At 44.3% G+C, this 26,944-nt stretch overlaps 1 protein-coding gene across 1 annotated transcript in view; it reads left to right on the top strand.

Annotated features, from left to right (window-relative positions):
• The window catches only part of LOC126187999 (glutamate receptor 1-like), a 1,505,209-nt gene that overhangs the window by 1,453,919 nt on the left and 24,346 nt on the right, over positions 1-26,944 (top strand). The window contains exons 16-17 of the mRNA XM_049929408.1: positions 15,718-15,826; positions 22,163-22,300. Coding sequence (XP_049785365.1) covers positions 15,718-15,826; positions 22,163-22,300 — 247 coding nt within the window. The remainder of the gene's footprint in view (positions 1-15,717; positions 15,827-22,162; positions 22,301-26,944) is intronic.

The raw sequence follows: 26,944 nt of genomic DNA, 5'->3' as shown, positions 1-26,944 counted from the left end.
AGACTGACACCGACCGCAAAAGCACGTTTATTCGTAACTGTAGTGAAGGAACAGGAGGGTCTCTGTACGACCTATGTCACACACATTTTCCCCACAGATACCTACGCGCACACCAGAGTGCGCTATTCAGTCGCAGATATAGGCGACCAAGAACTTCAGAAGGCGCAGCAGTGTCGGCGTTCACAGGCAACGACAGTAGTACGAGATGTGTCGCAGCTGACGCCCTAGCTATACACACACTAAGTTTCTTTATTTGCTGTCAGTTCTAAATTTCAAGGAAAGTACTCTTGTTAGTTAAAAACAACTAAGTGGCCTGAAGCTCATAATGAACGCGGACTAATACACAAAGAAAATCTCCTAGAAGAAAGAACAGAATATGCTACTTGCTTTGGTAGCGAGTCGCCGGAAGTGCAGCGAGAGGCCACTTTGGTTATTCATAATTCGCATGCCGGACTTCCTGGAGACCGGGTGCGTGGCGCGTGCTGAGCCCCTTTGTTGGCGCACAGGTCGGGATTTGCATGCGATCGGCATCAACATCGGCATCAGGCGGCGCTATCGCCACATCTGGCGTGACGCAGGGCGGCGCCGCCGCACGCAGCCCTGACCACGACACGCACGGCGCGTTGCGTGCGGCCGACCAGTAGCACGGCGGTCGCCCACAGCCGACGCCGATGCTGGCTGCGCAAACAACACGTGTCGCAGATGGGGAGGGCTCCACTAGGACCGCCATTCTCTGGAGATCGCGAGGAAGACCATGTATTTATTGGAACTTCACTCTAAAACAAATAAAACGATACACCACCATGGAATCGTCCGAATGGAACGGAAATCGGTAGATGTGACGTACAGACAATTGATTACAAGTTCAGAAAAATTATATGATTTATTCAAGAGAAAAACTTCACAGGTTGAGCAAGTCAGTATCGCGTTGGTCACCTCTGGTTCTTATGCAAGCAATTATTCGGATTGACGTTGACAGATAGAGTTGCCGTATGTCGTCTTGAGGGATATCGTGCAAACTTCTGTCCAATTTCCACGTTACACCGTCAAAATCCCGAGTTTATTGGAGGGCTCTGCCCATAATGCTCCAAACTTTAGCAATTGGGAAGGGTCCAGAAACCTTGCTGGCCAAGTTCTACATCTACATCTACATCTACATTTATACTCCGCAAGCCACCCAACGGTGTGTGGTGGAGGGCACTTTACGTGCCACTGTCATTACCTCCCTTTCCTGTTTCAGTTGCGTATGGTTCGCGGGAAGAACAACTGCCGGAAAGCCTCCGTGCATGCTCGAATCTCTCTAATTTTTTATTCGTGATCTCCTCGGGAGGTATAAGTAGGGGGAAGCAATATATTCGATACCTCATACAGAAACGCACACTCTCGAAACTTGGACAGCACGCTACACCACGATGCAGAGTACCTCTCCTGCAGAGTCTGCCACTTGAGTTTGCTAAACATCTCCGTAATGCTACCACACTTACCAAATAACCCTGTGACGAAAAGTGCCGCTCTTCTTTGGATCTTCTCTATCTCCTCTGTCAATCCGACCTGGTACAGGTCCCACACTGATGAGCAATACTCAAGTATAGGTCAAACGAGTGTTTTCTAAACCACTTCCTTTGTTGATGGACTACATTTTATAAGGACTCTCCCAATGAAATTCAACCTGGCACCTGCCTTACCAACAATATGAAGCTGAATAATTTCTTTTTATTTCAACATACATTCTTTCAATCTCCTCATCATCGTTGAGTTAGTAGGTATATATTCTTCTACTACTATGGTGCGTCTTGGTTTTGCGTCTATCTTGGTTACAATAATGTGTTTACTATGTTATTCATAATACTTCACTGCATTCTTTTTTTTCTTATTCATCGTTAATCCTTCTCTTGTGTTATAACCACTTGATTGTTTTCCTTGATAACTCTGTACTCACCAGACCACAGAAATCTGCATCTTCTTGTCACCACACTTCACCAATCACCACTGTTCCTAATCAGCATTGGTGTGGACATACTGTACACAATACTGTATAAGAGCATATAAATCAGTCATAACAGTAACTTTGTTGTCTGTTGTTAAGACACCAATATTGGTATTATAACAGAATATTTTGTTGTCCATACACCTCTATGAAAGTTATAATAAAATTTCTGTTATTTAATTACTTAAACCATATTTAGAGCACAAAAGGCATGAACAATATTCATCAAAAGTGAAATAATTATACACCTCGCTTCACCACCGAAGTGATGGTGAGCATTATAGAAGCTTCTATAAACAACTGTTTCCTTCAAAGGATAAATGAAAGATATTAACCAGATGTACCACACCTATTTAAATTTAAATATGTTGCTGACAAAACTGATATGAAATCTTTATGTTCTATCTTCCATAATTCACTAGGCGCAGTTGAACATGTTGCTAATGGCCACAAGTGTTATCAATCTACTGACCATTTCAAGACTTCTAAAAATGTGTTAATTGCTGATGAAACAGATTCTTAAGGGTCTACCGTTTTTCACTGCACTCTGATCAACAATATACCAGTCAGTCAGATTTATCACTTCCTGCCAGAAATGTTTTAAAGTAATTAATATTCACCAGTATCAAAGGAAGACAAACTCAGGCATGATGTTTGTCAGGCATGAAAACAAGTACTGGAAACTCTTGGTGTTCGCAGGAGGGCATTATCTTGCTGAAATGTAAGCGTACCATGGTTTGCCATGAAGGGCAACAAAAACGAAATACCCTGGACGTACTGCTGCGTTGTATGGCTCCAGCGATGACATCCATTGGAATATCATTGGGGCTCAATTTGAAGTGGGATTCATCACAAGAGGCAGTTCCACTCCAGTCAGTGAGTTTGAGGCCCCGATGACCATTATATGCTTAGAGACAACCCAGACAACGGGGGGATAGCAGGTCACACACGGCCCAACCGTGCCTTGGCCATCAAAGTTGCCAGATCTCTCACCAGTTGAGAAAGTTTGGAGCCTTACCGTCAGGCCGTTGAAACATTTCGGAATTTTGACCATCTAACCCACCAATTGGACAGAATGTGAGACCTAACAACGTTATCACAAAATGCCAATCCGAATAACTGCTTGCTCAATTTGTGAAACTCTTTCTCTTGAGCAAATCATCCAGGTTTTCTGAAATTGTACTCATTCTCTTTTCTATAGATGTACGTCACATCTACCGATTTCCATCACACTTCGATAATTCCACCATGGTCCGTGTTGTTTTTGTTTTTTGTTTGTTTAAGAGTATATTTCAAAGCAATCTGTAACTGAATGATCCGTATTGCGAAGGACAAAAGCGCTATAAAGGAAATCACATACCAAAAGTTGGCACGTTCGCGACCTATGTTCCAGTATCTGGAAATCTTATCAAATACCATGACAACGGGCATCGAATACGCACCTGTTCCAGGACCATACTACCGTGTACACTGCCTGACAAAAAGAGTGAAACAATAGGAGGAAACGTAATGTGACTTCAGGATTGAGAGGGTATGTGATGCCACGCCAGTGATTTCTACGTCAGGTGAAATTTATAAGAAACTTGGCAGTATGGATCCACTTATCGGCATGATGTTTCTCTCCCTCTGGCCTAGATTCATGCATTGAATTGATTGAAAAGAGCATCATTAAGCTGTTGAATTCTATCCTGAGGCAAACTGGCCCACAGCTTTGTAGGCCTAACTGATCCTTGATCTCGTGGAAGTCCGAATTGGTCCGAATTGGTCAACATGATCTATTGGCAACATATCTGGTGATTCTACTGCCCACGAGAGTTCCTGAACATCAAGCGGACAGTTCATAGAGACATATGTCTTGAGTGGACGAACAATGTCCTGTTGAAAATCCGCACCACAATACTGTCACATGCTAAGAAACACATTAGGATGCTCGCGACGTACACTTGTGCCGTCACTGTTCCCTCAGTCACTGCCAGCCATGTCCTGAAATCATACCCGATGGCTCCTCAAACCTTCATGACAGGAGTAACACAGCTGTGCCCTCTCCAAAACATTAGAAGACTGGGACCTCTCCGCAGATCGTCGCTATAATCGCTGACGATAGTCACCTGGGGTAGTGAAGCAACGAGATTCAGCACGGAACACAGTGTTACAACATTCATCAGCAGTCCAGCCTTCACAGTCATGACACCACTCCAAACGCAGCCGTTTGTGTTGTGGTCTTAATGGCTTCCTAAGCATGGGACGGTGATTCCTTAGCTTGGCTGACGCTGGAATCTGACCAATGATGCGGGATGACATAAACGGCTGCAGGGATTTCATTACTTGTTCTCAGATGGTAGGCTCATATGTGATGGGGCTACGAAGTGAGTGGAACACAATACGGTGACTGTGGCAGGTGGTAGACAGACGACTACGATCTAAAACTTGAGGATGAATATTCCTGCCCTAATATTCTCATACAGCCCAACATATAGCCAGTGACACATCGGAATGCCACACATGTCTGAATATTGCACGATTGGACCAACCGATGAAATGTAGTCCCGCAATGAAGGCCCTTTCAGACTCTGTCGGATTTAATGAAGGGTGCTGATAACACTGTCTCATACGAGTAAGTGCTTCACGATGCATTCTCTGTGGTCTTTCATCTGTCGCTGTTCGCGCCCCTTACATACTCTACCAGGCTTGCTGACAACATGGACAACGCTAATGCACTCTGGTGGCCGTTGTACGTCTCAAAGAGAGTTGCAACTCTAACTGCTTACATGCTAGTTGATGGTGTGTACCTGTACAATGTTGCATCGACATCCGTCCATGTCTTCTGGGTGTTTCACATCTTTTGTCAGGCAGTGTGGGTAGATGAAGCCCATATTAACGTGTATCAACGCTTCGTGAACTTAAATGAGAATTCTTGGAAGGAAGACGATATAGTTCTCGCGAAACATTGCTAAGTAAATTTATAGAACCTGTTTATGACTATCTATGACTTTTGCGGAGTCACTAGCGTATATCTCACGTATCACGAGAAGGTTTATGAAACACACAGGATACAGATAGATATTTATCCCCCACTCACTAGTCAGTACGAGAACGGAATATAACAGCTAAACGATAATACCGATTACTGATACGAAGTACCCTCCGCTATACATTCTACAGTGGCTAGCGGACTGCATATGTGAGGTGCCGAGTTTGAGGACATTGGGAGAGAATACGATTAGTTTGCAAAACTGAGGAAATGGTAGTTGAAGCCACGCCCATAGAATTCACCAGAATTGATTTACGGCAACCGTGGGATACCTATCAAAACAGGGAACGTGGACTGATGACCATTTCCTTACCTTTTCCGGATGAGAATAAAAACATTAGGGTTCGTCGTTGTCGACAGTCGACAACATGATCATTACAGACAGAGCACTAAGTACGAAACGACCAGGCTGAGAAGGAAATCGGCCGTGTTCTTCTATACTGGCTTCCGATTTAGAGAGACCGTGGCAAAGCTACATCCAGGCGATGTGGACTGATGTATCCTGCCCCTTCAGAATATGAGCCCAATTTCATCATCACTGAGCCATCTCACTCGGTTTATTTCGAGATCCAAGGAAGGAGTGCGTTGCGACATACGAAATGCGGGATGCTAGTTTCATTTTGCGAATAGGTTGATGGGTTCATCGGAAATGAAGACTGATGGTAAGGTGCTTCATGCGATCCTCAGCGTTACCGAAAGCAAAGTGCTCTTGATCACAGATGTAAGCGAGATCGACGCATTACTGACTAAGAGTAGCTCAGTGAAAAAAAGAAGAAGAAGAAAATGAATGGAAGAAGAGCAGTACGGAATCTTTCAATGAATTGGAATTTAAATTTTGTCTACTGATCTGAAAGATTTCCTAATTAGTTACGGTCTTACGCAAAGACAACAAACTTATCTAAGGCATCTATACAGTCTGCCAGTGGCTATATTTGAAATGAGGCGGAGAAAAGCCGAAATTCTGAAATTATTCGTCCACAATACTTTAGCGTGGAAGATAACTGTGCGATTCCTCTTAGTAACCATAGATGAATTTCGGAATAAGAGATATTCATCTGGAATAGGAAAATCAAATGGTTCAAATGGCTCTGAGCACTATGGGACTTAATAGCTGAGGTCATCAGTCCCCTAGAACTTAGATCTACTTAAACCTAGCTAACCTAAGGACATCACACACATCCATGCCCGAGGCAGGATTCGAACCTGCGACCGTAGCGGTCGAATAGGAAAATCGACTTAAATGGCTGCACATGGGGAATGCAACTAGACTTGATGGAATATGTATGTTTCTGTACAGTTTACGTAGAAAGAAAGAAGACGACGGTTTGAAGACCCGTCAACAACGAAATCTATAGATACACGGCACACGCTCGGAGTGGTGAGGCGATTCGGCTGTGTTTACCTCATAGGAACCATTCCCGCAGTTACCTTAAGACAATGGAAATCATAAGACTGAATTACTGAAGCGGGATTAGAACCTCCCGAATACACTCCATTATCTTCTACATCCACAAACCATGTTACGGTTTGTAATACATGATACTTCGTGTACCACTACCACTTCTTCTCTGTAGTATCGCAGTAGCGGATGATAGATGGAAGAACAATTCTTGGCAAACCTTTGAATGAGCTCTACTCTCTCTCATTTTACTTTATGGTCTTTTCGCGATATACATTTATGCGAGGATGCAGTACATTGTCCGATTCTTCTAGGAATGTATCCCTCGGCAGCTGAACAGAAGAATTACTTTGTGATGCACAACAGCTCTTTTACAGCATCGGCCAGTGAAATGCGTAGGGCATCACCGCTGAGTCTTCCGTGCTTGCTAAACGAACTCTTTAGAAAAGACACTGCTCTTGTTAGGAACTACTCTAGTTACTCCATTAGTTCTTCCCGGTAAGCCTGCCATGCTGACGAACAATGAACAAATATCGGTAGAACGATAATTTTTTAAGGTACTTCATTCTTGAATGGACTGTACTCTTGAGAGGTCTTTAAATGAATCTCGGTCTGGCTTTTGCCTTTTCGACGATAGGTACTATATGGTGAGTCCAGTTTAAATCGCCCCGCCAGCATACTTCAAGATATATGACGGATGTCGTGATTGTTAAAGAAAATCTACTGATGCGGCTATCACTATTCAAATCCTAGCTTTTGCCACTTCATTGCCCGCTCCACAAAAGGTTTCTGGTCTCATTCCCCATTCTGCATTAGCATACTCCTTACGGCCGGCCGCGGTGGTCTCGCGGTTCCAGGCGCGCAGTCCGGAACCGCGCGACTGCTACGGTCGCAGGTTCGAATCCTGCCTCGGGCATGGATGTGTGTGATGTCCTTAGGTTAGTTAGGTTTAAGTAGTTCTAAGTTCTAGGGGACTGATGACCACGGCTGTTAAGTCCCATAGTGCTCAGAGCCATTTGAACCATACTCCTTACGACTGAGAGAGAATGTCTAGTTAGATTCGCTGCTACTCAGATGTTGTAACTCTATATATAGTTGTATTCTGTGACATAATAGCTAAATGAATGTCCACTAAATGGCTTCGTTGTTTGACTGAAATCCAACGCATCCTGGGAAATTCTTTTTTCAAGGTGTTGTTGTTCACGTCTTTAATAGGAAGACCGCTGTGATGGAGCTCTCCACGCTATTATATCCCTTGCAAGGTTATTCATCTTTGTTTACGTACTGCTACCTGTATCCATTTGAACCTCCTTACTGGATTCGAAATATGGGGTCTCTCCACAAATTTAAATTTCCATTCTTCCCTCAGAGACTGGGATTCCAGGGTACGTGTTGTCAACTGATTCCTTCGTTTCGTCAATTTCATTCAATAGCCCCTTATTAATAATTCGACCTAACAATCTGATCTCCAGCATTCTTCTGCAGCACCCCATTTCGGAAGCTTCTAGTCTCTTCCCGTTAAACTGTGTATCGTCCACGTTTCACTTCCGTTCGAGGCTACACTCTCGTGAAATACCTTCAGAAGACTTCCCAACAATTAAATTTATATTGCATTTTTCTCAGAAATGCTTCTCTCGTTATTGCCAGTCTGCTTTTTATGTCGTCTCTGCTCCTGATTTTGCTGCCCAAGCAGCATAAGTGATCTGCAAGTTTCAGAGTCTCATTTCGTAATCTAATTCCGTCGGCATCGTGTAATTTAACTCTACTACATTCCAGTACTTCTAAATATAGTCATGTGCATTTGTCAGATATCAAGTTATCTTCGTACGCATCGGTGGGAATGGCAAATGGTGTGTTGTAATACTGAATAAAACAAACCTGCCTTGAGAAAAAAAGTGTTGCATTACTTATTGAACGCCCCTCGTAAATACCCTGTCTTCCGCTCTCTATCATGTGTCAGCTGTTGACCCACATGAGGGGGTGCATTTTGTTCGGAATATGGTCTCAATGCTACTGCCAGAAAATTCTGTACGGAGTGAAACATACTCAGGAGTCTTACGTACTACAATGTCCATGTAGCGAAAATATTAGAGTCAAGAGATAATTTCCAATAAAATTTACGAAAGTAGTCCTGAGAAAACTTTTATAAAAGCACTTGTATTTTCCGTACATAATCGATAATCCGCTCCTATCGTGAAGAAATTCTTAACGGATTTCCAGAGTGGATTGGAAAGGGAGAGCTGGAACAGTTAGGAAAAGTATGTGGAGCATCTGTACATGGAGCAGAAGGACCCTCATCATCTTAAACATACGTTTACTAATCGTCCAGATGTGTCTGAACCTAGAGAAGATTCGCGGGAACTCTTGAATTGTTGTGTAAAAAACGTTCGCTACAGATAATCACCAACATCTTCGTTCCTCAGAAAACTTGGAAATGTTTAATGACGCGACCTAGCGCAGATGCCAGATGAGCCCTCCATTGTAATTATAGGAAACTGGTATCAGCTCACTCGACTCTACCCACTTCCTTAGCTCCTTAGCAATAATTATAGGCAAATTACCACGACACTCGGTAAGCGAACGTCGCTCATAACGAACAGTGCACGCTGAGCCAGTCCATCCCGCGTCCGAGGGCTGCCCTAGTAATCCCTCGTATCCGAGACCAGCTGACGGTGGGCGTCCACTGCTGACGACAGATGGAAAGGTGAGTCATTGCACCCGCCTCTAACGTCAGGGCGGTCAGCTAAACGCCGACCAGTCGTGCAACAGTGACCACAAGAGAACCCCTTCGTGGGTGTTTACGGCTTGCTTCTCAACAGTGAATCTTAATGCGTTTTCTGTACGTATAAAATGAATAAGAAATTTCAGCTTATCCTCTAGTTATACAAATTAGCCAGCAGTATATCACACTTTTCAGGTAAGGGAAATATCTATTATTACAGGTTACCCCTCATTAACCTAGCGCTCAATCTAGCCCAGCAAATCAACCACAGCTCGTTGGTAATAGTTCTCATACGTTAAACATTTAGCGAAGGGCTGTTATACTTTGGGGAATTCATACAACAGCATTAACTGCTGATTTACAATGGGCCAAGTATTTTCACTTTTCTACATGTGTGATTTTTTATTGAACTGTTCTCCTTTACAGATGATCCCTAATTCTCCCCATTGTTTACCGACGTCATTTTCTTCTCTAACACCCTGATTCCGTTGTGTCAGCCACATCTACTCTAAAGCAGTAGTGTTGCAGCCAAAGTATGGTGACACAAGCAGGTTTCCCGTCAGATGCCCCTACTCCTGGTTCTGCTTCAGTAATGGTACTGCGAGCGATTACCGGCCTTCCTCGTCAACTGAAGTCTGGCAGACAGGCGTAGAATGTAACCACAAACAATAAATTAACACTAGATTTTAATTTTGATAGAAATTATCACCTTTATAAATGTCAGATCTAACCTCAGGTCTCTTTTATTTTTGCGTCATTACATCGCATTGCAAAACCAGCAAAGAATTACGGCTGCATCGTGGTGCAATATTCAGTGTTCGTATTTCTTGCTGCTGCGTTGAAAGAACGGTCAAGTGTATGGAGTATATGACAAAATACCACTGGAGAGATACCGCTTTGAAATCACGGCTTGTCATCTTGAATTAGGCTGCACACAGTATCCCTAAATCACTAGAGATTAACAAACAGAGAACAGAGCATCTCAGATGTACGTGGAGTTCATATTCTTATACACAACTAGTTCCGAGCAATAGGATCATTTTAAAATCAAGGTGTGTCTTAGGAATGTATTAGTGATAAGGAACTTGTCGTTTAATTAATGAACGCCATGATTCCGTTAAAAATTTAGAAATATAGCGGCTCTTCATCGATCGTGCCTGGAATTTTAAGTCTGCCGTAGGCTACCATGGACCATCACAAGTAAGCGTAGACGACGATAGACTTCCTGATAGCTTTGGTCAGTTAAGATCGTAATAACGTTACCCGTACATTAGATGTGTTCCGTACCCGATAACATTCTTTATTTCGAGCACTTTGTTTGCGTATGCCCTCAGAATCTTACTAGTTTCTCGTCGAAACTTCGGAAGCGATGAATCGGCTAGAAACTAAGTGAGGGTATATAAAGGAACGTGTACCCTACGGAACGTTTACGTTCTACGTAGCTGTCCTCTTTTCTGCTACTTACAAATAAACAGTATTTATAGCAAAACTGAAATTGTCAATATTGAATTCTAATTTCATTCGGAGGTTGTTGATTTGTACCGTGAATGATATTGTAGCAAACATAAAAAACAATACAAATCTATTACATGGAACTAGAAAACGCAATTCCTCAAAAAAGTTAAATTAGAACAAGACGAAACGAAAACATATCACACATAGCTTCTGATGTGTTGGCAGAAGAGCCAACACCGTTTTGCTAGAGGAGGCCGAAATGCACGCGTTTAAGCTCACGCAGACTGGCGTGAGGTCTGGAACAATTAAAGGAGTTTATAGTAGCAAATAAAGTACGTAGTTGGTGTAATACATAACTTTAATCCATAATTGGAGAACATCGCTCTTGTTGATACATGAATTATAATCTCAATATAAACTGGTAATGGCGCCTTGCTAGGTCGTAGCAAATGACGTAGCTGAAGGCTATGCTAACTATCGTCTCGGCAAATGAGAGCGTATTTGTCAGTGTAGCTTCGCTAGCAAAGTCGTCTGTACAACTGGGGCGAGTGCTAGGAAGTGTCTCTAGACCTGCCGTGTGGCGGCGCTCGGTCTGCAATCACTGACAGTGGCGACACGCGGGTCCGACGTATACTAACGGACCGCGGCCGATTTAAAGGCTACCACCTAGCAAGTGTGGTCTCTGGCGGTGACACCACAGCTTAGATACTTCGTCAAGCATATACAAAACATGATTCTGTTATTATCAAAGAAATTTCGCACTTATTAAAAAAACAAGAAACGCTTGCCTTTTATCGTGATGAAGAACGTTCTATTGAGTACAAAAAACGGCAATAATATTTTGTACATTTTTATGTCTCCGCATGTGAACTAAACTTGCACCAAAAGTAATTGTTCGGTTAGATAAAAGCACGGAAGGTACGCAGTCAACTAATTTTTCCCCCCTTATCACTTGCACATGGAAACGGCCTTGCGTCAGTGGATACACCGGTTCCCATGAGATCACCGAAGTTAAGCGCTCTTGGGCGTGGCCGGCACTTGGATGGGTGCCCATCCAGCCGCCATGCGCTGTTGCCATATTTCGGGGTGCACTCAGCCTCGTGATGCCAATTGAGGAGCTATTCGACCGAATAGTAGCGTCTTCGGTCAAGAATACCATCATAACGACCTGGAGAGCGGTGTGCTGACCCCACGCCCCTCCTATCCGCATCCTCCTCTGCGGATGACACGGCGATCGGATGGTCCCGGTAGGCCACTCGTGGCCCGAAGACGGAGTTTTTATCACTTGCACATTATATTTCGTAAGGATGTAGAATATACAATAGACTAATACTGAGCCACGTGTGGCTCTAAATATGTGCAACACAAACAAACAAATAAACGAAAAAGAAAGACAAGTCGTTACTACCGGTAACCTTACCATTTACTACTTCATTTACTAAAAGGACCGCCGGCCGGAGCAGCCGAGCGGTTCTAGGCGCTACAGTCTGGAACCGCGCCATCGATACGGTCGCAAGTTCGAATCCTGCCTCGGGTATGGAAGTGTGTGATGTCCTTAGGTTAGTTAGGTTTAAGTAGTTCTAAGTTATAGGGGACTGATGTCCTCAGAAGTTAAGTCCAATAGTGCTAAGAGCCATTTGAACCATTTTGACTAAAACGACCTAGTCTTAGCAGAGCGCAACTCTGATCATACGTGATAGCATACTCATGGTTAGACCTTTTAAACTATTAAGGTATTATACAAATCAGGAAAGCTGTGCTATTACGTGAACCAACTGTTGGATCATCTTTGAAACTGAATTCATGCAGCGACAACGGAAATTTGCAAATCAGTTAACCGTCGCATAGAAATGAGGAAAATTCAACATGCGTGACCTTTTTCTGGCACAAGAGGTGATAATGAACTGACGGTTACACATTAGTTGCGTGTAAAATCGATACGAAATGACCTCGTTACCGTTTATTCACATAGCGGTGGAAGTTAATTATTGGACGCTGTCCATACGCGTGGCTACAAATGAAACCAGTAGTATTGCAGGAAAAATGTGGAACAAAAACTACTTTTTCGTCCTCTTCAACCATTTGTCTGTCTACTTATATGGGTATGGTGTCTGTTCTTTCTGACATGTCCGAAAAAACAGACACCATATCCATACAGGGTTAGTCACCTAACATTACTGCTGGATATATTTCGTAAACCACATCAATTACTGACGAATCGATTCCACAGACCGAACGTGAGGAGAGGGGCTAGTGTAATTGGTTAGCAGAAACCATAAAAAAATGCACGGAAGTATGTTTTTTAACATAAACCTACGTTTTTTTAAATGGAACCCCGTTAGTTTTGTTAACACATCTGAACATATAAACAAATACGTAATCAGTGCCGTTTGTTGCATTGTAAAATGTTAATTACATCCGGAGATATTGTAACCTAAAGTTGACGCTTGAGTACCACTCCTCCGCTGTTCGATTGTGTGTATCGGAGAGCACCGAATTACGTAGGGATCCAAAGGGAACGGTGATGGACCTTAGGTACAGAAGAGACTGCAACAGCACATTACGTCCACATGCTACCACCTTTTTATTTTTTTCACTAACGTATATGTACATTACCATGAGATGTGAGGTACACGTACACACGTGGTTTCCGTTTTCAATTACGGAGTGGAATAGAGTGTGTCCCGACATGTCAGGCCAATAGATGTTCAATATGGTGGCCATCATTTGCTGCACACAATTGCAATCTCTGGCGTAATGAATGTCGTGCACGCCGCAGTACATCTGGTGTAATGTCGCCGCAGGCTGCCACAATACGTTGTTTCATATCCTCTGGGGTTGTAGGCACATCACGGTACACATTCCCCTTTAACGTACCCCACAGAAAGACATCCAGAGGTGTAAGATCAGGAGAACGGGCTGGCCAATTTATGCGTCCTCCACGTCCTATGAAACGCCCGTCGAACATCCTGTCAAGGGTCAGCCTAGTGTTAATTGTGGAATGTGCAGGTGCACCATCATGCTGATACCACATACGTCGACGCGTTTTCAGTGGGACATTTTCGAGCAACGTTGGCAGATCATTCTGTAGAAACGCGATGTATGTTGCAGCTGTTTGGGCCCCTGCAATGAAGTGAGGACCAATGAGGTTGTCGCCAATTATTCCGCACCATACATTTACAGTCCACGGTCGCTGTCGCTCTACTTGTCTGAGACAGCGAGGATTGTCCACGGACCAGTAATGCATGTTCCGTAGATTCACTGCCCCGTGGTTTGTGAAACCCGCTTCATCGGTAAACAGGTAGAACTGCAACGCATTCTCTGTTAATGCCAATTGACAGAATTGCACTCGATGATTAAAGTCATCACCATGTAATTGCTGATGTAGCGACACATGAAACGGGTGAAAGCGGTGACGATGCAGTATGCGCATGACACTACTTTGACTCAGTTCACCGGCTCTCGCAATGTCCCGTGTACTCATGTGTGGGTTCATGGCAACAGCAGATAACACACCAACTGCACCCGCTTCTCCTGTGACGGGCCTGTTACGGACCCGTTTGCGTGCTACGACCATACCTGTTGCATACAGTTGGCGGTAGATGTTTTGCAATGTGCGGCACGTTGGATGCTCTCTGTCCGGGTACCGTTCTGCATACACCCTGCAGGCTTCAGCTGCATTTCGTCGACACTCACCATAGATGAGTATCATCTCCGTCTTTTCAGAGTTCGAATACACCATGGTCACAGTTCCTACAACACTACACTATCACAGACGTCTGGTAACACGGTGTACTACAGTTGGTCTGCGTACGGAGACGAATGCAGAATAACAATAGCAGCAAGCGCTACATGCGGACACTGCGACAGCTAGACCAAACCACAACAGTGCACTACAGCCACACTCGCAAACGCGGTCGTCATCGTAAACATGTCCCTGCAGATGCTGCTCACCGACCGTGGCCCGTGTTTGTTACAACACGCAACTGAACGTCGGAGGTTTCAAGCGTCAACTTTAGGTTACAATATCTCCGGATGTAATTAACATTTTACAATGCAACAAACGGCACTGATTACGTATTTGTTTATATGTTCAGATGTGCTAACAAAACTAACGTGGTTCAATTTAAAAAAAAACGTAGGTTTGTGTTAAAAAACATACTTCCGTTCATTTTTGTATTGTTTGTTTTAAACAATTACACTAGCCCCTCTCCTCACGTTCGGTCTGTGGAATCGGTTCGTCAATATTTGATGTGGTTTACGAAATATATCCAGCGGTAACGTTAGGTGACTCACCCCGTATAAGTATATAGTTCTGGCAGTACCGGCCATGACCTTCTTCTTTTGTGCGGATGCACACATATTCCCCGAACTTTTACGGGACTTGGTTAGAATATCTTCCACGAGTAATGGGTCTGCTGGGGTGGGACACTACGAATGTTGTGTGTGGACATAGGAGGTGAGAATGTGGGTCTCGCGAGAGGCGTGCGCGAGATAATCCCTGCAGTCGCACTATCCTCTGTGCCTCGGTGGTTCAAATGAATAGAGCGTCTGCCATGTGAGCAGGAGATCCCGGACTCGAGTCCCGGTCGGGGCACACATTTTCACCTGTCCCCGTTGATATATATCAACGCCCGTCAGGAGCTGAAGGCACTAATTCAATTCATATTTGTCTGTCTTGTTGGCTGCACTCACCGGCACCTGCTTCAGATAATTATTATTTTTTAATTATGTCGGTGCCTTTTCTGACTTCGCAGTCGTGCGTTAATCTAAAAGAGGAACATGCGTGTGACGTCTGAATGAAAACTGGCTAAACTTCGTTCTGTCTCTAGATGTTCGTACATTTACTTTGAGTGTGGGAGGGGATAGAGAAGGGGGGGCATTGTGTTTCTGAGACGGAGATGTGGTCAGGCTGACATTTCTCTAACCTTCAGAGAAACGCTCTAACTAGACTGTCGGAATGTCGATCCGGGTATAGCTCACTTCCCCGTCTCGCATGGCATTGTACAGCTGTATGAGCATTAATGGAAAGTCAGTCTCAGACACAACTGGTAATGGAAGTTTAATGTTTAATGTGACAGCACTAGCAAGCTGTGCTTCACAGACGTCTTTGATCGTTGCAGGGACCCGATTAACCTGGCTGTTCTGACGCTGATCGAGAACGGCGAGCTGACCAAGCTGAAGAACCGCTGGTGGTACGACCGCACCGAGTGCAAGCACAGCGACAAGCAGGTGCGTGCTGCGTGCCTTCAGCAGATCAAACTGGCGACCCTCCTGCACTTTGCTGCCGCTACTACTCACAATATTCAGTAGAACACAAGTTCACCGTCAAGTACACGCAGCGTGACTGTGGAATGTGTGGGCAGGATTTTGATAGCTGGTGCTGCCGTTACGACCCATAATTTCACTACAATAGAACATCCTCATCAAATACAGGGTGATTCAGCTGCCCCTACCGCTTTCGTTTTATTCAACCCGCAATGTTACATCTGGCCTTGAACAATCGCGTGCGAGACTTTCATACTCTCTCGCTCTCTACGCACAAACTACAGAAAAAAACGAATATTTAATGTAGCTAAATTTTGTACTGGGATACATTTCCTCTAGAGGCCGTAGTTTTCAAGTGATTCAAGAAAAACGCTAAAAGTGACTCTGACAAGCACACCCACGCCCACACTGAGCCCCCACCGACCAAGATTTCAAGTATCTTGTTCACAGCACTCCCTCCTACCACTGCATAAATTATTACTATGAATCGTCCCCTCTGAAAAATTATGAATGAGTGTGCTGGTAAACTTCTACGTTATTTGATACAAAACAGCTGAGTAAAAGTGAACGTACTCAGAAAATTCTCTCTTTACTTATTCTGATCATCACTAAATTGACACACAATATTTTTTAGCGCAACGCAATCTGACTTTCAATAATCCCTACAAAAGAATGGCCCTGACTAACAATAACCTATACCTTTCATGAATCATTTACCTCACAAAAATCTTCGTTACCTGAACTACTGCAATACAGCGAGTGCCAATACTGCCAGCTAAATAAAAGATTGTAACTACTGAAGGCCCTAACTACTGATAGGCATAGTTAGCAAATGAAAGATTTTGATAGAGAACAAACAATGTATTTACTTAATAGAGTTCAACAGCCATTATATATATATATATATATGCACGAAATATTTCGCAGCCGCGCTGGCAATTAATTGGATATTATTTTCAGTGCTATGTTAATGTTTTTTCTTATTTTTGCTCTTCAAATTGTGCTTTTCTTGTTATCGTGTCAAATAATTGATACTTACGGCGTGTGAAAAACATAACTACATCAATTCATGACATTCATCTTTACAAATTTCCTTTTTCTGGCGGACACACGTCCAGATCCTCCTCTAAAAACGCTAGCATCTCTCTCCCCACATCCACCACTGCTGACGGCTCACTACCAGCTGCGCAACGCTACCCGCTGTTCACATCCAACTGCCCAACACTCCAATAGCGAATATTCCAACAATGAGTACAACCAGCCACAGACTGCACACAGCGCAGTCAACTATTTTCATACGGAGCACTACGTAGCGTTAGCAACATAAAAACCTAAACAGCCCACTTACATTACCCTCACTCGGCCTTTTTTGGTCTTCATTATGCCAACAGCTAAGTCAGGCATTAACAAACGGTAAAATTGAGGTTTGTGTAAATTTTCCCTCACAATTTTGCGAATTTTAACAGCACAAAATACACAGTTACATCGTTGTTTTCATCAGACATTCTGACTAGGAAACTACTGTGCTTCTAACGGTTAAGTTTTGATCGAACTGTCAACGTAATTAGTTCTAGCTTAACGTTTACAAAAGTCGGTTTTCTTCCATTAAACTCATTAGCACTTTTGAATCGTTAATGTTAAATAAGTAGCCAACTATGCTCGTGGCGTGATAGCCCAATCAGTGAAGACCAAAAACGATCGGATATCGGGAATAGTTCGTGTGGTCGGAAATTTTTCCACAGTGGAAGCAGGGAGTGCCACGAACAAGGTACCATACTATAAATCCTGACTGGTGATGGATGTGTGTAGGATTTTGTATGTTTTTTCTTGAATAACTCGAAACCCATGACCTCCAACGTATACCAGTAGAAAATTTAACTACATTATATTTCCTACAGAAAGGTCCTGCTTATTTTTCGTGTAGTACTAACCTCACGCGTTATTTTTGAAGGTCAAAATAGCATTGCGGGTTGCATAAAACGACATCGGTAGCGGCAGCTGAATCACCATGTATACGCAGTGTGACTGTGAAATTTGTGGACAGAATTTTGAAAATTAATACATTCACCGAGTTTTTGACATAAAGGATCCCTACTGACCAATAACTCATTATGTATTAATTATGTCTCTGTGTTACCCAATTCCTTTCCTGTTTTGTGTTTTTTTTACAGTGACATGTCTACATTCTAATATTTTTCGCTGTAGAGAACAGACATAAATGTCTTGATGCCCCTCCATCCCGATATGTGAATTCTGACGGCGGTAGGTATCTGGTTTTTTTTTTTTTTTTTTTTTTTTTAGGCAGTGCACATAAACATTAGCTCAACAACACTGTTCCCATCAAGAACAACACATTCAGGAAGCGAAATGTTCCTGTACAGAAAATACCTAAAATGTCGACCATAATAATTCCCTTATGGACTCCACACGCCTTCCGTTTCGCAAATACTAGTTTTTGTATACAGATATTCTCAGAGAAATACAATCGCAAAGATTATCAGGACAGAAAGACAACGTATTATGCTGTGAGGAGGCACTGGTGCTTAAGTGTTCTTGAAGTTAAAACACAGAGAAAAACAAACGACTGTCATCTGTGTTACTTTATTTTCAGATTTATTTAGTTTATAATTATCCTTTGAAATTTATGTGCAGAGATAAGCATTTTGAATTATTTAATTAACGGATATTGGCACGTTGTCGTAGCAGGATCTACTTATGCTTATTACTCGTTGATGAGCATGCTACGAGAATATTCATTTGGTTAATAAAATTATCTCCCTATTATGGAGAGATATGCAAATTATGTAGAGAGCCGTGCTAATGTTACTAAAGCACGCATTATTCAGGTGCACACGAGCAGCTTTTAAGTTGATTAAAAGCAAAACTTGTTTTTCATCTTTTTATTGAGTGAACTCTAGAGGTAACCGGAATAACGAGGCAAAGGTTGGAAAAGTATTACCCGTGGCAAGAGGATACATTTCAATCTATAGAAATACAGTGAAGTTCCTGTAGATCATTGTAAAACATGTACTGAGGATTCGTTTCGCGATACTGTCCTACTAGCTCCGATTCGCAACTAGAAACTGACATCATTTGTGTTTCGGTAACAGTTTTTCAACCCTGCCTTTTACAATCCATGTGGTGAGATTCGATGCTCACAGAAAGATTTTCCTGGGAATCCACAACACGCTACTGTACGTGTTCCCCAATTAATTAACTCGCGGAAGAGATTTAACACCGAAGAAATAAACTTGTAGACAAGGAAGCAACAAGGACTTTCGACGACGACTCATTTGGTTATCTACCATGAAAGTGCGAAGTTAGGCCGTTTGCTAATGACAAGCATATTTTCTTACTAAAAAGCAAATATTTCCTCAGTTCCTCTCAAGACAATATAATTTATCTTTGTACTGCCTCTTTAAACAGCTAAAAGTATAATTTTCACACTACTGCAAATGACGGTTTTGCTTTTGTCATGACTTCTAAATTCGTTTCGTTCTATTGAACCATTTTTTCATGTGGGTCATTGAAGTAGCCTAAGAAAAAGGTTTTCTTCACCAGGGTAGTCTCTTCATAATTTTTTTATAAAATTGTCCAGTAGAGGGAGATAATGTACATTTAGCATTATTTCTCTCTTTTTCAGATAGTTTCGTTTTCCCATCACATTTGCGGGGCCATCGTACTCAAATTCCACAAAAAGACTTCACAGCCGTTTTCTCATGGAGGCTTTATGCGGAAGAGCGGCACCAATGAGTCTATCAGTGGGAGCAACTACCGTGGAACTGGGGTTTAGAGTTCAACTGCCAGGCCAGACGACCATATTTTGATTTTCCATGTCTTCTATAAATCTATAATGGTACATACCGGGAATGTTTCGTTGGAAAGGATACATCCCGTTTCTTACGCAGTGCGTGTCCCAAGCGGGTTGTGCTCCGTCTCTAGTAAACTGGTTGTCGACGGAACGATTTATCCCAATCTAACGATGTCCACTTTCATGGCCAGCATTTGCGCCATTGCTGAGTTATTTATGGGCAAGAGGCCGTGGTCTACAGCAAGGATTTTCCAGCTGTACGTCGCAGATTCAAGGGGCTTCGTGACCTTACAGTAGGGGCGTCGTGGTTGATTCATTGAAGTACACTACTGGCCATTACAATTGCTACACCAATAAGAAATGCAGATGATATACGGGCATTCATTGGACAAATATATTATACTATAACTGACATGTGATTACATTTTCACGCAATTTGGGTGCATAGATCCTGAGCAATCAGTACCCAGAACATTCACCTCTGGCCGTAATAACAGCCTTGATACGCCTGGGCATTCAGTCAAACAGAGCTTGGATGGCGTGTGTAGGTATAGCTGCCCATGCAGCTTCAACACGATACCACAGTTGACCAGGAGTGGTGACTGGCGTATTGTGACAAGCCAGTTGCTCGGCCACCATTGACCAGACGTTTTCAAATGGTGAGAGATCTGGAGAATGTGCTGGCCAGGGCAGCAGTCGAACATTTTCTGTGTCCAGAAAGGCCCCTACAGGACCTGCAACATGTGGTCCTGCATTATCGTACTGAAACGTAGGGTTTCGCAGGGATCGAATGAAGGGTAGAGCCACGAGTCGTAACACATCTTAAATGTAACGTCCACTGTTCAAAGTGCCGTCACTGCGAACAAGAGGTGACCGAGACGTGTAACCAATGGCACCCCATACCATCACGCCGGGTGATACGCCAATATGGCGGTGACGAATACACACTTCCAATGTGAGTTCACCACGATGACGCCAAACACGGATGCGACCATCATGATGTTGTAAACAGAACCTGGATTCATCCGAAAGAATGACGTTTTGCCATCCGTGCACCCAGGTTCGTCGTTGAGAACACCACCGCAGGCGCTCCTGTCTGTGATGCAGCGTCAAGGGTAACCGCAGCCATGGTCTCCGAGCTGATAGTCCATGCCGCTGCAAACGTCGTCGAACTGTTCGTGCAGATGGTTGTTGTCTTGCACACATCCATCTGTTGACTCAGGGATCGAGACGCGGATGCACGATCCGTTACAGCCATGCGGATAAGATGGCTGTCATCTCGACTGCTAGTGATACGAGGCCTTTGGGATCCAGCACGGCGTTCCGTATTACCCTCCTGAACCCACCGATTCCATATTCTGCTAACAGTCATTGGATCTCGACCAACGCGAGCAGCAATGTCGTGATACGATAAACCGCAATCGCGATAGGCTACAATCCGACCTTTATCAAAGTCGGAAACGTGATGGTACGCATTTATCCTCCTTAGACGAGGCATCACAACAACGTTTCACCAGGCAACGCCAGTCAACTGCTGTTTGTGTATGAGAAATCTCTTCTCATGTCGGCACGTTGTAGGTGTCACCACCGACGCCAACCTTGTGTGAATGCTCTGAAAAGCTAATCATCTGCATATCACAGCATCTTCTTCCTGTCGGTTAAGTTTCGCGTCTGTAGCACTTCACCTTCGTCGTGTAGCAATTTTAATGGCCATTAGTGTAATAATTTCGTTTTTTTGCTGTCTGAGTGAAGGTACAACGTATGCGCTGTTAGTGATATCTAGCGGGCCAGCAAGTAAACGTTGTTCTAGTTGAGTCTTATCGTACTGTGGAAGTCATTTGTGTTTATTTAGTGACGTTCAGTTTGAAGATTAGTTTTGTCGAAAGCAATTCGTTATCAATGGTTGTTTGTCTATTTTGACTGCTAGCGTGGATGAATTTCTTTTAAATGTCATTAAAAAACGTTGTATTCCAAATTTATTATATAGTTCTACAACACGATTGGAGTAAAATACAGGGAGTATGTCTACAGTAATTTCGGTTTTACGTGTAGCTGCTACTGTTGGAAGTGAAGCAAGACCACAGAGTATCATTTGTTTCGTAGTCCTTGTTACTGGAAGAAGCCTTCCTAATGAAATGAAAGGACGTCTGTAATCAAATTATGAAGGAAATGTACGGGTACATAAGGAGGCCACTTAGATGCCGTGCGAATGCATCACAATTCAGTAATCGCAGAGCACGAGCAGTGACTGCTATCAGTCGCCGGCCTGTGTGGCCGAGCGGTTCTAGGCGCTACAGTCTGGAACCGCGCAACCGCTACGGTCGCAGGTTCGAATCCTGCCTTGGCCATGGATGTGTATGATGTCTTTAGATTAGTTAGGTTTAAGTAGTTCTATAGGGGACTGATGACCTCAGAAGTTAAGCCATTTGAACCATTTTTTGCTATCACTCACGCAGGAAGTCCACTAAAAACACATCTACTGTCGGCAGGACGCGACGCGGAACGAGCTGTCGCTGAGCAACGTGGCGGGCATCTTCTACATCCTGATCGGCGGTCTGCTGCTGGCCATCCTGGTGGCGCTCGCCGAGTTCTGCTACAAGTCGCACTCGGACGCGGCGCGCGCCAAGGTGAGCAGGGCGCACCTCCACTGCAGCTCTGTCACATCCGTCTTTGTGCTTCTCATAACACTGCCACACACATCACAATAAAACTGAATTAATCTGTAAGTTTTCCCGCATTACATTGAGAGAGTGCAGCTAATTCTGACCGTATAAAAATTTACATTCCACGTCAATGTTGTGAGGTCTTAATGTACACTCCTGGAAATTGAAATAAGAACACCGTGAATTCATTGTCCCAGGAAGGGGAAACTTTATTGACACATTCCTGGGGTCAGATACATCACATGATCACACTGACAGAACCACAGGCACATAGACACAGGCAACAGAGCATGCACAATGTCGGCACTAGTACAGTGTATATCCACCTTTCGCAGCAATGCAGGCTGCTATTCTCCCATGGAGACGATCGTAGAGATGCTGGATGTAGTCCTGTGGAACGGCTTGCCATGCCATTTCCACCTGGCGCCTCAGTTGGACCAGCGTTCGTACTGGACGTGCAGACCGCTTGAGACGACGCTTCATCCAGTCCCAAACATGCTCAATGGGGGACAGATCCGGAGATCTTGCTGGCCAGGGTAGTTGACTTACACCTTCTAGAGCACGTTGGGTGGCACGGGATACATGCGGACGTGCATTGTCCTGTTGGAACAGCAAGTTCCCTTGCCGGTCTAGGAATGGTAGAACGATGGGTTCGATGACGGTTTGGATGTACCGTGACTATTCAGTGTCCCCTCGACGATCACCAGTGGTGTACGGCCAGTGTAGGAGATCGCTCCCCACACCATGATGCCGGGTGTTGGCCCTGTATGCCTCGGTCGTATGCAGTCCTGATTGTGGCGCTCACCTGCACGGCGCTAAACACGCATACGACCATCATTGGCACCAAGGCAGAAGCGACTCTCATCGCTGAAGACGACACGTCTCCATTCGTCCCTCCATTCACGCCTGTCGCGACACCACTAGAGGCGGGCTGCACGATGTTGGGGCGTGAGCGAAGGCGGCCTAACGGTGTGCGGGACCGTAGCCCAGCTTCATGGAGACGGTTGCGAATGGTCCTCGCCGATACCCCAGGAGCAACAGTGTCCCTAATTTGCTGGGAAGTGGCGGTGTGGTCCCCTACGGCACTGCGTAGGATCCTACGGTCTTGGCGTGCATCCGTGCTTCGCTGCGGTCCGGTCCCAGGTCGACGGGCACGTGCACCTTCCGCCGACCACTGGCGACAACATCGATGTACTGTGGAGACCTCACGCCCCACGTGTTGAGCAATTCGGCGGTACGTCCACCCGGCCTCCCGCATGCCCACTATACGCCCTCGCTCAAAGTCCGTCAACTGCACATACGGTTCACGTCCACGCTGTCGTGGCATGCTACCAGTGTTAAAGACTGCGATGGAGCTCCGTATGCCACGGCAAACTGGCTGACACTGACGGCGGTGGTGCACAAATGCTGCGCAGCTAGCGCCATTCGACGGCCAACACCGCGGTTCCTGGTGTGTCCGCTGTGCCGTGCGTGTGATCATTGCTTGTACAGCCCTCTCGCAGTGTCCGGAGCAAGTATGGTGGGTCTGACACACCGGTGTCAATGTGTTCTTTTTTCCATTTCCAGGAGTGTATTTCCTGTAGGTGTAGTAATGCTACAGGTATATCAGTTTTTGCCAGTATGTGGAATCGTTGTATGGGTGACAATAATATAAGAATAAAAAATTACATAGATAAGTCATAAATTACGCAAGGTTAATCTGAACTCCACCGACAAAATTTTGGAGGTTGTTTAAGGATACTTTCGGAGCATTTAGATAGACACAACAACAAAAGTTTTGCATCCCCTTGGTTCCGAGAGTTCCGGAACCTGTACAGAAAATTGGAATGGAAATCAACATAAACATCATTTCCGCCCTTTTTATTGGTCATGAAAACCACACATTGCATGTTGTACCACCCATACAGCGGGACCTTCAGAAGTGGAGGTCAAGATTTCTGTACACACCGGTACCTCTGATACCCGTAGCACGTCCTCTTGCACTGATGCATGCCTGTTTTCGTCGTGGCGTTCTATCCACTAGTTCATTAAGGCTCTGTTGGTACAGATTGTCCCACTCCTCAACGGCGATTTGGCGTAGATCTCTCAGAGTGGTTGGTGGGTCACATTGTCCACAAACAGCCCTTTTCAGTATATACTAGGCATGTTCGATAGGGTTCATGTCTGGGGAATATGCTGGCCACTAGTCAAGCGATGTATTTATCTTGAAGGAAGTCATTCATAAGATGTGCACGAAGGGGGCGCGAATTGTTGTCCATGAAGACGAATGCTTCGCAAATATGCTGGCGATATGGTTGCACTATCGTCGGAGGCTGGCATTCACCTATCGTACAGCCGTTACGGCTCCTTCCACGACCCACATAATGCCACCCCAAAACAACAGGGAACCTCCACCTTGCTGTACTCCGTGGCCAGTGTGTCTAAGGCGTTCAGCCTGACCGGTTTGCCTCCACACACGTCTCCAAGGATTGTCTTGTTGAAGGCATATGCGACACTCATTGCTGAAGAGAACTTGATGCCAATTCTGAGTGGTCCATTGGGCACGTTGCTGGCCTAGGCTGCATGGTGCCGTGGTTGCAAAGATGGACCTCGCCATGGACGTCAGGGGTGAAATTGCGCATCATGCAGCCTATTGTGCACAATTTGAGTCGTAACATGACGTCCTGTTGCTGCACGAAATGCATTATTCAACGTGGTCCAGTTGCTGTCAGTTTTCCTCCGAGCCATAATCCGTAGGTAGCGGCCATCCACTGCAGTAGTAGCCCTTGGACGGCCTGAGCGAGACATGTCATCGACAGTTCCTGTCTCTCTGTGTGTCCTCCATGTCCGAACAACATCGCTTTGGTTCACTCCGACACGTAAGAGGGAAAAATTTTCATGGACCACGAACAAATGAGCTGCAAGATTCAACAGCAACTAAGACAAACGGTCGAGAAAACCTAACTGTCAGCAAGTAGAGGAAAGGTGCCTGATATGAGACACACTTTTGTAACCCCATTTAAAAGACCTAAAAGTAAGTGCAATTGTATTTTTATGATGGTAATAATATTTTGTATTATTTAATTTTATCATACGATTATCGTATTTGCAATAATAAACAATCTTTCAGAGTAGTAATTAAATCTTCACAAACGACGCATTTCGTAGAAATGAGATAAAGGTTTCCTAATATGTGACAGTAACAATATTTTGCTTTAATTATTTTATTACAGAATAATAACATGAATATACAATTTTTACATGTTCATTCATTTCTGTTATCCTTCACTCATTTCACACTACTTAGGTTTATATTTACGACGTCCGGGGCAAACAAAATTGTCTTCTGTGACACCGCAATATTCCTGAGCCCAGCGATAACATTTCGTGCACTGTGCCCATGTCTCCTCGTGTTTGTCTTCAGAAAGGCGCCCAGCACATAACAGACACGCTGTGTCATCGCCATCACTGCTGTCTGAATCCCCACTGTCCTCAAGTTGGACATCGGATGCCGAGTCACTAGACGATTCTTCTGCTTTAGGTCTACGATTTTAAGATTTTCCACTCTTCTCCCCAAATAACTTTCTGACTGCTTTCTTAGCTTCAGCCTCTGATTTCTTCTGTTTAGATTCTTGCAATTGCTTCGCATAAGGAGTGGAAGATAGTAACGCAGCAGAGCACGAACGCGATGTTTGACCTACTTAACCGGCCGCAGTGGCAGAGCGGTTCTAGGCACTACAGTCTGGAACCGCGCGACCGCTACGGTCGCAGGTTCGAATCCTGCCTCGGGCATGGATGTGTGTGCTGTCCTTAGATTAGTTAGGTTTAAGTAGTTCTAAGTTTTAGGGGACTGATGACCTCAGAAGTTGAGTCCCTTAGTGCTCAGAGCCATTTGAACCATTTGGTTTCACCTACTTGACTATCTCCAGGTGGTTTTACGATGTGTGGGAATGGTCTGATGTCTGCCAGGCTGACAGCCTGACCATCACCATCAGTAGTTTCATTTTCGTTTTTGGCATCTCTTTCTTGAAGGACGTCAGCATGGCGATGAATTGAAAATTCATGTTCACTAAAGATGTTTCTGTTGCATGGGATGAAACCTGTTTTTCTGAAGGCATTCACAGATGATTCCATTGTTGCTGCTCGGTTGTAAGCTGCCCCAAATAACCTGGCTATTAATAATAGGGTTATAACACGACCTGGGTTGCTTGCCAACCACGTTTCTATCTATTGGGCATAGTAGGTTTTCAGAGGCCCCATAAATCCAAAGTCAAGTGGCTGAATTTTATGCGTTGAGTGAGGTGGCAAACATACAATATGAACATTGTTTTCACGTGCTTTATCTAACACATCGAAATTCTTTGTGTGGGAATAATGCCCATCGAGAATCAAAATGACAGGGTCATTTTAAGATAGCTTTACATGACTCACAAAATGATCACACCACTGAGTGAAAATGTGAGTTTGTATCAAACCACTTGGAAGACAAGCTGATATGTTCCTTCAGGTGCACCGTCCATCAATTCCTGCTTCCTTGGGAAGACGATTAGTGGTGGAACAAAAGTGCCAGCTGCGTTCATACACGTTACAGCTGTGATGAGATTTCCCCTTTCTGCTGAAGTTAAGGCA

This window comes from Schistocerca cancellata, chromosome 5 (genome assembly GCF_023864275.1).
Source record: "Schistocerca cancellata isolate TAMUIC-IGC-003103 chromosome 5, iqSchCanc2.1, whole genome shotgun sequence".
NCBI classification, from domain to species: domain Eukaryota; kingdom Metazoa; phylum Arthropoda; class Insecta; order Orthoptera; family Acrididae; genus Schistocerca; species Schistocerca cancellata.
This window is presented reverse-complemented; position numbering and strand designations above follow the sequence as displayed.